We start from the raw sequence: 14,696 nt of genomic DNA, 5'->3' as shown, positions 1-14,696 counted from the left end.
ATCCCCACAAATTCCTGGAGTCCTTTGATTGTATTGGGCCTCAATAATTTGAAGATGGCTCCCACCTTGCTCAACAATAGATGTTGATCTGATGTCCCAAGAACTCAATAGAGGACTGCCCAAATTTGCACTGGGCAGGGTTGGTTAGCTAGAACTCCTGCAGGCGGCAGCAGAGTAAATGGAGATACTGCAGGTGCTCTTTGTGGAAGAGGCTGGCGACGAGTATGTCATCCAGTTATACAAAAAGGAAGTCCATGCCATGCCCCACTGCGTCCATTAGTCACTGGAATGATTGTGCAGCATTTTTGAGCCCACAAGGCATTCTCCACAATTTGAAGAGGCCAAATGGTGTTATGATGGCACTTTTGGGCACATCCTACCCGCACCAAATCAATTTTAGAAAATATCCTGGCCCCATGAAAAGTCCTGTAAATGGGGCACAGGGTAGCAGTCTACAGTGGTAGTGTCGTTGAGACGTCTGTAATCCCTCCCATGGTGTTGGGAACCATATGTAGTGAGGAAACACGCAGGTTATCAGACCTGCATATGATTCCAAGTTCCTCCACTTTGTGGAACTCTTGTTTTGCAACCCACAACTTGTCAGACGTCAGGCATTGGGCTTGGTGTGTAGAGGAGGTCCTTGAGTGAGGATGTGGTGAGCCACGCATTGTTTGGGTGTGGCAGTGGAGAACTGGGAAGTAACAATGTCCAGAAACTCTGTAAGAAGTTTGGCGAATTCGTTGTTCGAATACTCCATGGCATCTAGGTGTGGGCCAGGTAATTTTAGCTTTCCAAGGCAGAGAGTCTGGAACGTTGTGGTGTTCACCAACTGGCACCCTTTTAAGTCCACCATCAGTGAGTGGGCTCTGAGGAAGTCAGCACTCAGCAACGGCAGGGTCACAGCAGCAAGATTTAACTTCCATGTGAACTTCTTGTCACTGAATTTCAGGGATATAGTCTGTGTGCCGTACGTACAAATCGAACTGTTATTCACCGCAGTGAACGCCGGACCCATACTCCTGGTACAGTTCTCAAAGCCCAAAGGAGGAAGGACACTAACCTCCGCACCCTTGTCGACTAGAAATTTGCACTAGGAGAATTTGTCACAGATGTAGAGTAGGCTGTTACGGTGGCCAGCTGCCGTAGGCATTAGCGACAACTGGCCATGGTGTTTTCCCAGAAAAGTGCAAGGGGGTCGGCAGCGATGAGCTCCAGAACCCCAGTGTTGTTGGTAAAAACACCAGGTGGTTGTCATGGGGTCATCATGTTTGTCCGGGGGAACATGCACCCTTGTCGCTGTTACTCGAGGAGCTTGGGACTTTGGGTGTGACGCAGCACTAATTTCTGTGGACCTTGCACCTTGGTGTTTCACAAAGTCCTCGTCAGCCAACATGACATGGATCTTCTGGCATATGCTCTAAAAACAACTGTTCGAAAAGCAAGCAAGGCTTATGGCCATCTGTCTGTGCAATATGTCGCTCATTAACTCTGAAGGGGCGTGGTAACCCGGCTATCCATATGGAGGAGCAGTGCAGCTCGCTCAGGTCATGAGAGATCGTAAATCTGGAGAAGGAGGGCTTTTAGGGTTTCATACTTGGCGAGAGCTGGTGGGTCCCAAAGGAGATACACTACTTGATCGGCCGTGTCCTGGTCAAGGGCACTTACCACGTGATAGTACTTAGTGGCATCTACTTCTATCTTGCGGACTGAACCAAATTCAGGTTGAGTAGTCCAAAAGACGTGCAGTTTGAGTGAAACCGCTGTGTGGTCCATGATGGGTCCAAAATCAGTTTGGGCCTGTTGGGGTCACCAACGTAGCAACTGTGTCACAGTGTGAAATGAAGAACGAGAAAAGGATCAGACGTAGTTACTCAAACAGTCACCTGCGGATTTTTAAAACCCTGCATGTTCCAAATGACGTCATCGCATTGTGACATCATGACGTCACTCGGAACCTCCTGAGCCAGTTCGATTACGCCTCCGTGGAGTCGCTAAAATACTTTGATTTATGAAGGCAAATCTGCCAAAAGGTCTCTTTTCAGCTCTATGATGCCACTTTCAGGGAATTGCATATCTATATTCCCAGATTCCTCTGTTGTATCACTCTCTTCAGTGCCCTACCATTTGTCATGTATGTCCTTTCTTGGTTTGTCCTTCCAAAATGCAACATACTTGTCTGCATTAAATTCTATCTGCCATTTTTCAGTCCATTTCACCAACTGATCCAGATCCCTCTGCATGCTTTGTCCACAGCACCTCCAATCTTAGTGTCATCTGTAAACTTGCTGATCCAATTTACCACATGATCTTCCAGATCATTGATATAGATGACAAACAACAATGGTCCCAGCGCTGATTCCTGAGGCACACCACCAGGCACAGACCACGGGATATAAATTATACAAGCATACCCTGTACCACATGGTTTTGAAAAGCACAGGTTTTGATATAATGTGGTTTGAAATTTCTGACCTTCAGTTTTAAATTTGCAACAGTAAAATGTTATTGTTGTTGCTATTTAAACCGTAATACTTTGCAAGACTCGTCTGAAATATAAGTGCTGAGCTGTGGAATAGAGAGAATTAAATGGCTGTGTTGAAAGTTATTGCTGTTCCTGCTGTGATTGGGCTCCCTGCACTATCCTGCAGCACACTGCCTTACACTAATGTGAACCTGTTTTTTAAAAAATCTCTGCTCTGATGTGGCAGGATTGAATCCCAGTCCACACTTTGCTGCTTTTGATAAATTAAATAAAACTAGTGATTCACCCTCCCCTCCTGACCTGGTAAGAAACGCAAGCTTCAGAGAGAGTTGTGAGGCAACACTCTAGATATCAGTGAACAGAACAACAATCAGGGAGCAATTTCCTGAAAGATTGGGATGAGCTGGGTTATTTAATTAAAACAGCAATTTAACATTGTCAGAGATTCGCATCTCGGTGGCAGTTTCGATCCAACTGGTGAAAGTCTCGTGGGCGATTTGACACAAACACTAACCCTAAATAATTATAGGATTGGAACGTATTACATTAAAGTAGACTGTGCTTTGAAAAGTGCGGTTTTCCATTACACTGAACTTGCTTGGAATGTATTAGCTGTGTTATACAGGATATGCTTGTATTTGAGTGGAAACTAATTTGCATTTGAACTTGAAAACCGTTTGTTACACTGTAAGACTTTGAAAAACACACATTTGATCATGCATTAAGTATTGTGTATCAGAACAAATAGAATGGAGGTTGAGTCAATGGTTATAGATATATATAATGAAAACTAATATTATTCTTTTGCTTTGTAGTTTCATGCACTGCAGATGAACAGTGTTTGCACTTACCAATTAGTGAAAAAAGTTGATCCAAAACTACTGAATCCGGAGTCAAAGAAGAAGTGCCTGAGTATTCTTAAATTTCTTCGACTCATTATGCAGGTTGCCTTGCCCAAAGAACATCTTTTCTGGCTCATATTCAATGGTACCGTATTTTCCCCTGATTTTCAGAATCTAATCAATTTACATAGTTAAAATAAATTATTGTTTATAGAAGTTTGATTATTAAAGTTCAAAATTATTTTGTGTGTGGCATTCTCCAAATACACAGTTACAAAAAATGAAGAAAAATTTGTATTTTTTTTCTAAACTGCCTGGGATGGTTTTCTGAATTTGCAAGGTTGGTGAGTTGGTGTTGTGTCATCTGTCATCTGAACTGAACGGAAATTTGCAGATATGGTGTGGAAATTTCCATAATGTCCAGATGTTTTCTCACCATTGAGGTTACCAAATGATGTTTTAATAGTGGACAAAAGGCTTAAACCTGACTGATAACTATCTGCAGATCACACTCTGATTGGAGGTTAAGTAGCGGCATAACCTGGGGGAAAATGGTCATTTGCTTATAAATTACAACTAACATGAAATTGTTAATAAAATATCTAAATTTTCAGATGAAGTGTACTAGTTGGGGAATCCTACCTTGTGAGGGACAGCAGATGCTGGAATCTGGCGCAAAAAAAACTCTGCTGGAGGAACAGCATTTGTACTTTGGAAAAAAAAACATGATTTTTTTTCACTGTGATGAACAGATTATGTGCCTGTTGCCTGGCAGAGCTTGGCACCATTGCAGATGAAGGAATATTTGGCAGCTTTGCAGATTCACCCATTATTGGAAAGCACTATTGATCACATGACTGAAACAGATTTGTGTGAGAGGATTTGGTGTGGTACAACTCAGAGTGACCTGTTTGCTAATTTGCAAAGTTGGCAACTTCAACCAGTCCCTTGTATCAGGGACCATCTTAGAACATAGAACATTATAGTACAGTATGGGGCCTTCAGCCCACAATGTTGTGCTAGCCTATATCAATCTACTCGACAATCTAAACCTTTCCTTCCTCACATCTATAACCTTCTATTTTTCTTGTGTCAAAGTGCCTGTCTAAGAGTCTTAAATGTCCTTGTTGTACCAGCCTCTGCCACTGCTGGCAATGCATTCCAGGCAACCACTACTATTCACAACATGCACCTGATTTTTTTTTTTCTCCTGAACTTTCTTACCCTCAGATACAGATGTCCTTTGGTATTTGCCACTGTCGCTCTGGGAAAAAGGTCCTGGGTGTCCACCTATGCCTCTCATTATCTTGTAGACCTCCATCAAGTTGACCATGAGTTGTCAGAGTAAATTTAATTCTATTAGCAATTTTGATTAAAGTTAGTGGCTCACTCATAAGGAATAACTTTCATTTCAATATTTATTTTGCATTTATGTTTTTTTTCTGTATTTGCTCTAACTCCAATGTAACTTCTATTACTCTTGGGACCATTCCTGGTCTGGTACCTCTTTATGGTCTGCATTTTGCTCTTCTTCACAGCTTGATTGATTTACATGTTTGCCTTCATAATATTCAAATCAATGGTTCATGAACACAATTGATGAACTTCAGAGGTTTGTAGTGTCATTCTAATTTTGTAAGAGCACAATTTTATAACATTTACATTTCTATGCATGAAAATGGTGTATCTTCTGACAAGGCCTGCAGCATTTTATCATTTAACTCCAGTTTATGAAAGACAAAATAATTAGTGTTTTGATCTATCAAATATTTCTTCTGATATTTAAAAAAATATTGTAGCTGTTTGTTTTTATTAATTGTTTAATAATGAAGGACCTTAATATACCTTTCTATGAAGATGGAAATGCATTTATTTGTTTCTTTGTTTTTAGGTACAACTTGCATTTATAACATCTGTAGACATTTCATGGTTTTGGCACTCTATGCTCAGGTAAGGCAAAAAGCATGCTACATTTTTTTTCAATTATTTTCATTATTGAGTTAGTCTTGTGATGTTTTAAATTGTCCAAAGTGGCACACAAAGTTTCTGGAGTTGATTTATTTTTACCAAGTAGATAAGAAATGTTTCTCATTTCTGATGTACCCTTTTTGATTGTCTCTTGCTCCTGTAATAAATTTTGTAATAAAATATCCAAAGTGTTTGATAGGAATATTTTAAACAAAAGTGTATACCTGTTTGTTATTGTTTACTTAATAATGAGTTAATTCAGTGAGTGAGGTAAACCAAATAAAAGACTTTAGTGAATACAATCAAACATGACAAACAGGGTAGGGAGCGAGAGCTCACTGGCATCTGCTCACTGCTAATACTCAATTAAACTGACATGCCTTCACAGAGCTCGTGCATGTGCAGTGTGCTGGTGTGACTATGGTGGCTGCAAAGCGACTGCAATGGGTGCAGAGCAACCTATGGTGGGGGCTGTTTATATCCCCTTTCTTGAGCTACCCCCCACCCCCGCATGATATAGTGAATGTTGTTATAAGCCCAGAGGACCCCAGAACCCATGGTTTAAGATTGTTATGTAAATGGCAATTAATTAATTAATCAAAAGATATAGGTTTATTAGACAGGCTTTTTTTCTTTTTTTCCCTGCTTTTTTTTTGAGGGGAGAAAATATATAAAAATTATATTATTTTTGTGTTGTCATTCTTTTATCATTTTCATGTTATGGATAAATACTGTGTATGTTTTGAAGCAAATGTAAAATAAAATTTAAAAGAAAAATGTCAATATCCATGGTCGACCAGGGTAGGTCAGGTACTGGGTGTAGCTGCAGTGGCTCTTTTTGCTGGTGTGGCTTGGTACTGTTGCACACTGAGCAGGATGATACCTTGTCGTCTAAGTTCCCTGTCATACCTGGACAGAAGACAATGTTCCTTGCTCTGCGTTTTGTCGCTTCTGTGCCAGGGTGCCCGCTGTGCAGGATCTCCACATACATATTCTGCAGTGTGCTAGGGATGACTGCTCTTAGGCTCTTCTTGATTATCTCTTCATCAATAAGTAGTTCGTCATGGAGAGGAAATGTGGTATTTCTGGAGCCTGAGCATCATTCACTACAGTCTCACCTGCACTGTGAATTGGCTTGTTTATTACAGTCAACAGAGGTAAGTCGTTGGTTTCTTTGGTGTAGATGTAATCATTGAATTTTGAGCCACCAGTAGCTGTTTTCCAATCTGAGCATATCTCGTTTCCACGTCTGTAAGTGTCCTGGAAGTGAACACCACTGGTCTTCTGTCCTGCAGGCACACTGCTCTTAGACCGTAGAGTGAGGCATCGCAGGTCTACGTACGTCATAGTAAGTGTGGACTGGAGGGCAAGACGTGTTTATTTAGGGCATTGGAGGCATGTTGTTGTTCGTCCCAGGTCCATTCGATGTCTCTCTGGATCAACTGTCTGAGCAGGGCTGTCAGTTGGGGATGAACTTGCCCAAGTAATTCACCATGCCCAGGGATCATTGCTGATGGCCCTCATTTTTGTAGGGGTCTGCCTCCAGGCCCTTGCTGGTGAATACGTGTTCCACATAGCTGACTTGATTGAGATGGAACCAACAATTGCTGGGTTTGAGCCACAGGTTTACCTTCTGTGCCCAGTCAAGCATCTTCTTTAGGTGGTTTAGGTGTTTTGATATTTGACATTTTTTACTTGGAAAGCTGTAGGTGTTCTGTCAATTAATGTATTCACACCTTGGCCAAATCATACATTTTTGGAATCAATAAATGTGGTGAAAGTGAGATTGAAGAAGAACCATGATTATGCCGAATGATAGAACAAGCTTGTGACCCTTTTCTCGTCTCATGTTTTAAGTATCAACTTGTGTGCAGTAAAGTGTCATAAACTACAGAAAATAACTGATTGGGCAAGTTATTTTAGTGGTTGTGTAAGCCAGGAGAAAGGGAAACTCCCCTTTCAATAGAGTCGTGCTTCAATCAGGAGTCAATCTTCAAAAAATGACTTTGGAAAGTTCAGCACTCTTGAGAGCTGGAGGCGAATCATAAGGCACAAGAGCATAAAGAGGCTTTTAAGCCCATTCAATCATAAGCTAATGCATTTTCCTGCTCAGCCCTATTGCCTAGCCTTCTTCCCATAACCTTTAAGGCCCTGGCTAATTAAGAACCTACTAAAATGTAACTGATGACCTGGCCTTCACAACTATCTTTGGCAGTAAATTCCACAAATTTACCACCCTCTGGATGAAGAAATACCTTTGCATCTCTGTTTTAAGCAGACCTCCTTCATTCCTGAAATTATGGCGTCCTACATTCTCCCTCTATGGGGAACCACATCTACTCTGTCCATGCCTTTCAACATTCAAAATGTTTCAGTGAGATTTCCCCCCTCCCCACCCCCCCAATTCTCCTAAATTCCAGCTGTCAAATGCTCCTCATTCCTAGAATTATCCTTGTGAACTTCCTTTGAACACTTTCCAACGTCAGCACATCTTTCCTGAAGTGAAGAGCCAATATCTAACTGCTAACAATCTGCCAAGTAAGGTCTCACGGGGGGAGTCACGTGATGGAGTAGTGGCCGGTCGGGGAACTCCAGCCCTCTCCAGAAAAGTTAAAAAAAGATAGAGAAAAAACAAAGGCACAAACTTAAAAACCAAAACAAAGTGAAAGTAAAAGTGTGAAGACAATGGCAGCGAAGAAAGAAAAACCAAAAACAACGGGAAGAAAAGAAGAAGGAAAGACGTCGGAAGAAGAAGGTGAAGGCCTTACCTGTCCGAAGAGGCCCGCCGCGGAGAGAGAAGCCCGCACCCACAGGTCAGTGGAGGTCCCGGGCTTGGGACTACAAAAATGGCTCGCAGAGCCGAGTAAAAGTGCGCAACTGCGCATGAAAAAAAGCACACTGACGGGAGGGGGGAACAGCTGCGGAGTCGATCTCCACAGCTGAGAGAGACACCTGCAGCACAGCAGCAGGTGCAGAACACAGACAATAACGACAACAAGAAAGAAGAGGGTAAAAAGAAAACAAGGAAACAACAGATGGTCAATCCAGAGGAAGAAGAAGAAGAAGAACAGAAAGAAGTGAAGGCCTTATCTGTCCGAAGACGCAGAGAAGGCCTTTGACAGAGTAGAATGGAATTATTTGTTCAAAGTATTGCAAAAATTCAGTTTACCGGAGAAGTATATTAATTGGATTAAAGCATTATATAAGGGACCGTTAGCGAAAGTGACAGTAAATGGACATGTATCAAAACAATTTAACTTAAGCAGGTCAACACAGCAGGGATGCCCACTATCACCTTTATTGTTTGCGTTAGCTATAGAACCACTAGCAGAATTGATAAGAACAGATAATAATATAAAAGGAATAAAAATAAAAGACAAGGAATATAAAATCAGTTTATTTGCGGATGATGTTATAGTGTACTTAACAGAACCAGAACTATCAATAAAAGAATTATATAAGAAATTGAAGGAATATGGAGAAGTGTCGGGTTACAAGATAAACGTAAATAAAAGTGAAGCAATGCCTATGAATAATGCGGATTTCTCAAAATTTAAGAAGGAATCACCATTTAGATGGCAAATGCAAGCAATAAGATACCTAGGTGTACAAATAAACAAAAATCTCGGCCAACTATATAAACTCAATTATTATCCACTAATGAAAAAATTACAGGATGATTTAGAGCATTGGAAAGATTTACCACTAACACTAATAGGAAGGATAAACTGTATTAAAATGAACATTTTTCCAAGGATATTTTACTTATTTCAGGCATTGCCAATACAACTGACAGAGAAATTCTTCAAGGAGTTAAAGAAAATAATAAGGAAATTTTTATGGAGAGGGGGGAAACCGAGGATAGCACTAGTTACATTAACAGAATGGTATAAACAAGGAGGCTTACAACTGCCAAATTTTAAAAATTATTATAGAGCCGCACAATTAAGATACCTATCAGATTTTTATCTAACAAGGGAAAAGCCAGATTGGACGAGATTAGAATTAGATAAACTAGGGAAAAGATACCTGAACACATATTATATAAATGGATGAAAAATTGGTACAACATAGAAGTTCTCCAGTATTACATCATCTCCTCAATATTTGGAAGAAGATTCATGTAGAAAGAAATAAAACAAATTATCAATGACCAAAACTAATATTGACGCAAAACAAGTTACTCCCTTTTACAATAGATAACCTTTCCTTTAGAGAATGGGAAAAAAAGGGATCAAAAGAATAGAAAATTGTTTTTCAGGAAATAGTTTCTTATCCTTTGAACAAATGAAAGATAAGTACAATATAACTCAAGATACAGCGCTGGCATATTACCAATTGAGATCCTACTTGAAGGATAAATTAGGAAGCAGCTTGAGTTTGCCAGAGGGAAGTAACCTTGAATATGTGATTACAGATACAATGATAATCAAAAGATTTATAACAAATATGTATATTAAACTGCAAGAAAAGGAGAATGAGGAAACAAATGGTAAAACTAAACAAAAATGGGAACAAGATTTAAATATAAAGATAAAAAAGGAAACATGGGAGAAGTTATGCTCCGGAACGATGACAAATACAATAAATACGAGGTTACGTATGATACAATATAACTGGATACACAGGCTATACATCACACCTCAAAAGTTAAATAAATGGGACCCAACAGTATCTGATAGATGTTTTCGATGTAAAAAAGAAATGTGAACAACAATTCATGCAATCTGGACATGTGAGAAAGTAAAAAAATTTTGGGAAGATCTAAATCAGATATTAAATAAAATAACAGAAAACAATATACCAAAGAATCCAGAGATCTTCCTCCTAAGTAACATAAAAAACAAAGAATTTGGAATTGATTTGGAGGATGCACAAAAAAGATTTGTTAAGATAGCTCTAGCCGTAGCAAAAAAATGTATTATGTCAACCTGGAAATTGGAAGATAATTTGAAAATACAACAATGGTATATAGAAATGAATAAATGTATTCCATTGGAAAAAATAACATATAGTTTAAGAAATAATATTGAAATATTCGAACAAATTTGGGAGCCTTACATTAAATACAATAGCGAAAACCTACCGGGGACAGTCATTACCTAAGTTAATGGAAGGAAAAGTAAATGAAAAGAATGGACTCAGTAGAATTTCTGGTGTATTTTTATTGAATGACAACATTGTCTGACTGGTTTAATGTATCCTAGAATGTATACCTTAAATGGACGGGAGGGGGTAGGTAGGGAGGGTGGGATGGGAGGAGGGAGGAGGTGGGGGAGAAAATGGCACTGTATATGTGTGAAAAGTAAAAAGTGTGTACCATGTTTAATGTGATTTATGGTGTGAAAAATAAAAAATTTAAAAAAAAATGAACATTTTTCCAAGGATTTTATACCTATTTCAGGCATTGCCAATACACCTGACAGAGAAATTCTTCAAGGAGTTAAAGAAAATAATAAGGAAATTTTTATGGAAAGGGGGGAAACCGAGGATAGCACTAGATAAATTAACAGAATGGTATAAACAAGGAGGCTTACAACTGCCAAACTTTAAAAATTATTATAGAGCTGCACAATTAAGATACCTATCAGATTTTTATCAAACAAGGGAAAAGCCAGATTGGACTAGATTAGAATTAGATAAACTAGGGGAAAAGATACCTGAACACATATTATATAAATGGGATGAAAAATTGGTACAATATAGAAGTTCTCCAGTATTACATCATCTACTCAATATTTGGAAGAAGATTCATGCAGAAAGAAATAAAACAAATTATCAATTACCAAAACTAATATTGACGCAAAACAAGTTACTCCCTTTTACAATAGATAACCTTTCCTTTAGAGAATGGGAGAAAAAAGGGATCAAAAGAATAGAAAATTGTTTTTCAGGAAATAGATTATTATCCTTTGAACAAATGAAAGATAAATACAATATAACTCAAGATACAGTGCTGGCATATTACCAATTGAGATCCTACTTGAAGGACAAATTAGGAAGCAGTCTGAGTTTACCAGAGGGAAGTAACTTTGAATATGTGATTACAGATACAATGATAATCAAAAGATTTATAACAAATATGTATATTAAACTGCAAGAAAAGGAGAATGAGGAAACAAATGGTAAAACTAAACAGAAATGGGAACAAGATTTAAATATAAAGATAAAAAAGGAAACATGGGAGAAGTTATGTTCTGGAACGATGAGAAATACAATAAATACGAGGTTACATATGATACAATATAACTGGATACACAGGCTATACATTACACCTCAAAAGTTAAATAAATGGGACCCAACAGTATCTGATAGATGTTTTCGATGTAAAAAAAGAAATGGGAACAACAATTCATGCAATCTGGACATGTGAGAAAGTAGAAAAATTTTGGGAAGATCTAAACCAAATATTAAATAAAATAACAAAAAACAATATACCAAAGAATCCAGAGATCTTCCTCCTAAGTAACATAAAAAACAAAGAATTTGGAATTGATTTGGAGGATGCACAAAAAAGATTTGTTAAGATAGCTCTAGCCGTAGCAAAAAAATGTATTATGTCAACCTGGAAATCGGAAGATAATTTGAAAATACAACAATGGTATATAGAAATGAATAAATGTATTCCATTAGAAAAAATAACATATAGTTTAAGAAATAATATTGAAATATTTGAACAAATATGGGAGCCATACATGAAACACAATAGCGAAAACCTACCGGGGACATTCACTACCTAAATTAACGAAAGGAGAAGGAAATGAAAAGAATTGACTCAGTGGAATTTCTTGTTTATTTTTATTGAATGACAACATTGTTTGACTGGTTTAATGTATCCTAGATTTTGTACTTTAAATGGACGGGAGGGGGGAGGTAGGGAGGGTGGGATGGGAGGAGGGAAGGGGGGAGAAAATGGCACTGTATATATTTGAAAAGGAAAAAGTATGTATCATGGTTAATGTGGTTTATGGTGTGAAAAATAAAAAATTACAAAAAAAAAGTAAGGTCTCACCAGTGCTTTATAAAGCCTCACCATCATAATGGTGTCCTTGTATTCTATTTCTCTCGAAATGAATGCAAGCATTGCTTTTGCCATCTTCAATACTATCTCAACAGGCAGGTTTACATTCAGGCTATTTTGTACAAGGACTTCCAGGTCCCTTTGCATCTGGATATTTTCAATTTTCTCCTCATTTCAAAAATAGTCTGGCCATTTTTTTTTCTACCAAAGTGCATGTCTGTACACTTTCTGACATGGAATTTAGTTTGTTGCTGTGGCCATTGGAATTACAGTGGTGTTTTAGAGTGAATCAAATGGATTTATTTTTCATAAACCGTGCAATCTTTTAAAATCCGGAATCACATGCCTGAGACGCGGTGACATCATGACACACTGGGAGTTTGATGCCTCTTGGGAGTGGTAGTGCTGCCTCAGTTCCACTACACACTTCCCCCCCCCCCCACCCCCCAAAGAACCGACAGAAAGGTTTGTCTGTTTTTTAGGTGGTTGATCTCTGCGATGGACTCTTGGCTGGTGCAGTGAGGAAGACTTGTCCACATAAGCTGTTTTAAGCCTGTCAATAGTGAAAGACTGTGGCTTCCCTCCAATGTCCAATATAAAGGTCGACCGTTTATCTGAGTATCCTTTCAGTTTGACCAAGTATTCACTTATGGATAAAGACATATTCGCTGTTTTTGAGGTCTTCAGGCACAAAGGAAGAGGTTTTTCCATACAAACGTGATATGGGGGTCATTTTTCCTATGCTCTTCCTCATCATTGTTGAAGTTGGAATTGTAGGGGATGAACTCCCCAGAACCACCAATGGTGCGCCGTACACGACCTCTGTAGATTCTCCTTTGGAGTTGTTCTAATGTCCAGTAATACCCAGGGCAGCTCATCAGCCCAGTTTGGGCTCTCTAACTGAGCCATCAAGGCTGACTTGAGATGCCAATGAAATCTTTCCACCGTTCCATTAGCCTGGGGATGATGGGCATTTGTATGATGAATTGTTGCACCGAACAAGTGAGACAAGGCTGTCAACAGTGAGGAAATAAATTGTGGTCTTCTTTTCAAAGTAATATGCTCCAGTAAACAAAACGAGACACCTGAGGAATGCCTGAGCACAAGTGTCTGTAGTAGCATCAACCACAGGTACGGCCTCGGGCCACCGTGTAAACCTGTCTTATCACTGTGAAATGAATGATAATTGCCATTGTTGTTGTGCTGACCAGGGCTCTGCGACCTTGGAAAACACAAATTTTAGGGGCTTCCCCTTAATCTCTGCCCTCCAAAAAAAAACGCGGAAGTGTCGAATAGACAAGTAAGTGGCCAAAAGCACAGTATTTCTTATCTGCTTCATGAAGATGGTGGTTGAAGAATGCTAACGGTTTCCATTGCCCATTGACATACTGATGAAGTGCACCTCCTCTGGCCATACTGGAAGCATCTGTAGAAAGGGTGGTGGCTCCATTTAAAACTGGATAACTGAGCATAGTGACATGAGTCAGCAAATTTTTCATCTTCAAGAAGGTGTTTCCTTCTTCAGTCTAATGGATAGTTCTGGTGCTTCCGGACAGTAAATTGAAAAGAGGCTTCATAATATGACCTGTTCACGGAAGAAACCAATAGTAAAAATTGACCATTCCCAAGAATTTCTAAGATTTTAACCGTAGCAGGCTTTGAGTATTTGGTAATGGTCTCAACTTTGCAAGGTAGCGGGGTCACGCCTTCTGGAGTAATCCTATGCCCCAAGAAATCAATTGTTTCTTGTCCAAAAATGCATTTATCTGGACTGATGGTCAGTCCAAATTCTTGAAGATAATTAAAAAGTGTACGAAGATATTCCAAATGTCCTTGCTTAGTCCCATTGGGCACTAAAATGTAATCGAGGTAAATGAAGACATTGGTCATACCACGTCCTAAAGCATCTATCGCCCATTTAAATGATTGGGCGGCATTCTTTAATCCAAATGGCATTCGTAAAAATTTGAACAACCCAAATGGAGTAATTATTGCTGTTTTTGGAATGTCTTCTGGCTCTACTGGTACTTGGTGATAGCCGAGAAATCCTGAATATGAGGTATCGGATAACGATCCAGGATGGTGGTGTCATTAAGCCGCCTGTAATCTCCACCTGGTTGCCAACCTCCATTGTGTTTCAGGACCATGTGTAATGGGGATGCTCAGGGGCTGTCAGACCTACAATTATGCCTAGTTCTTCCATCTTGGCAAACTCTTCCTTAGCTAAATGAAACTTCTCTGGAGGCAAGCGACACATTTTAGCCTTTAGCATGGATAGGAGGGCCCTTCATACAAATCCGGTGAGAACGCTGTGCTTTGCAGAGGAGGCAGAAAATTGTAGAGTAGTAATCTTAGGGAAATCTTATACCAGCTTGGAGAATTT

General features: G+C 39.2%; 1 protein-coding gene across 1 annotated transcript in view; it reads left to right on the top strand.

Moving 5' to 3' along the window:
* cfap54 (cilia and flagella associated protein 54) overlaps window positions 1-14,696 on the top strand; it is a 1,315,566-nt gene that overhangs the window by 21,592 nt on the left and 1,279,278 nt on the right. The window contains exons 4-5 of the mRNA XM_069909968.1: window positions 3,298-3,469; window positions 5,216-5,274. Coding sequence (XP_069766069.1) covers window positions 3,298-3,469; window positions 5,216-5,274 — 231 coding nt within the window. The remainder of the gene's footprint in view (window positions 1-3,297; window positions 3,470-5,215; window positions 5,275-14,696) is intronic.

Source organism: Narcine bancroftii, chromosome 13 (genome assembly GCF_036971445.1).
Source record: "Narcine bancroftii isolate sNarBan1 chromosome 13, sNarBan1.hap1, whole genome shotgun sequence".
NCBI lineage: Eukaryota > Metazoa > Chordata > Chondrichthyes > Torpediniformes > Narcinidae > Narcine > Narcine bancroftii.
The sequence above is the reverse complement of the archived record's forward strand: the minus strand, read 5'-3'. Positions and strand labels throughout refer to the sequence as shown.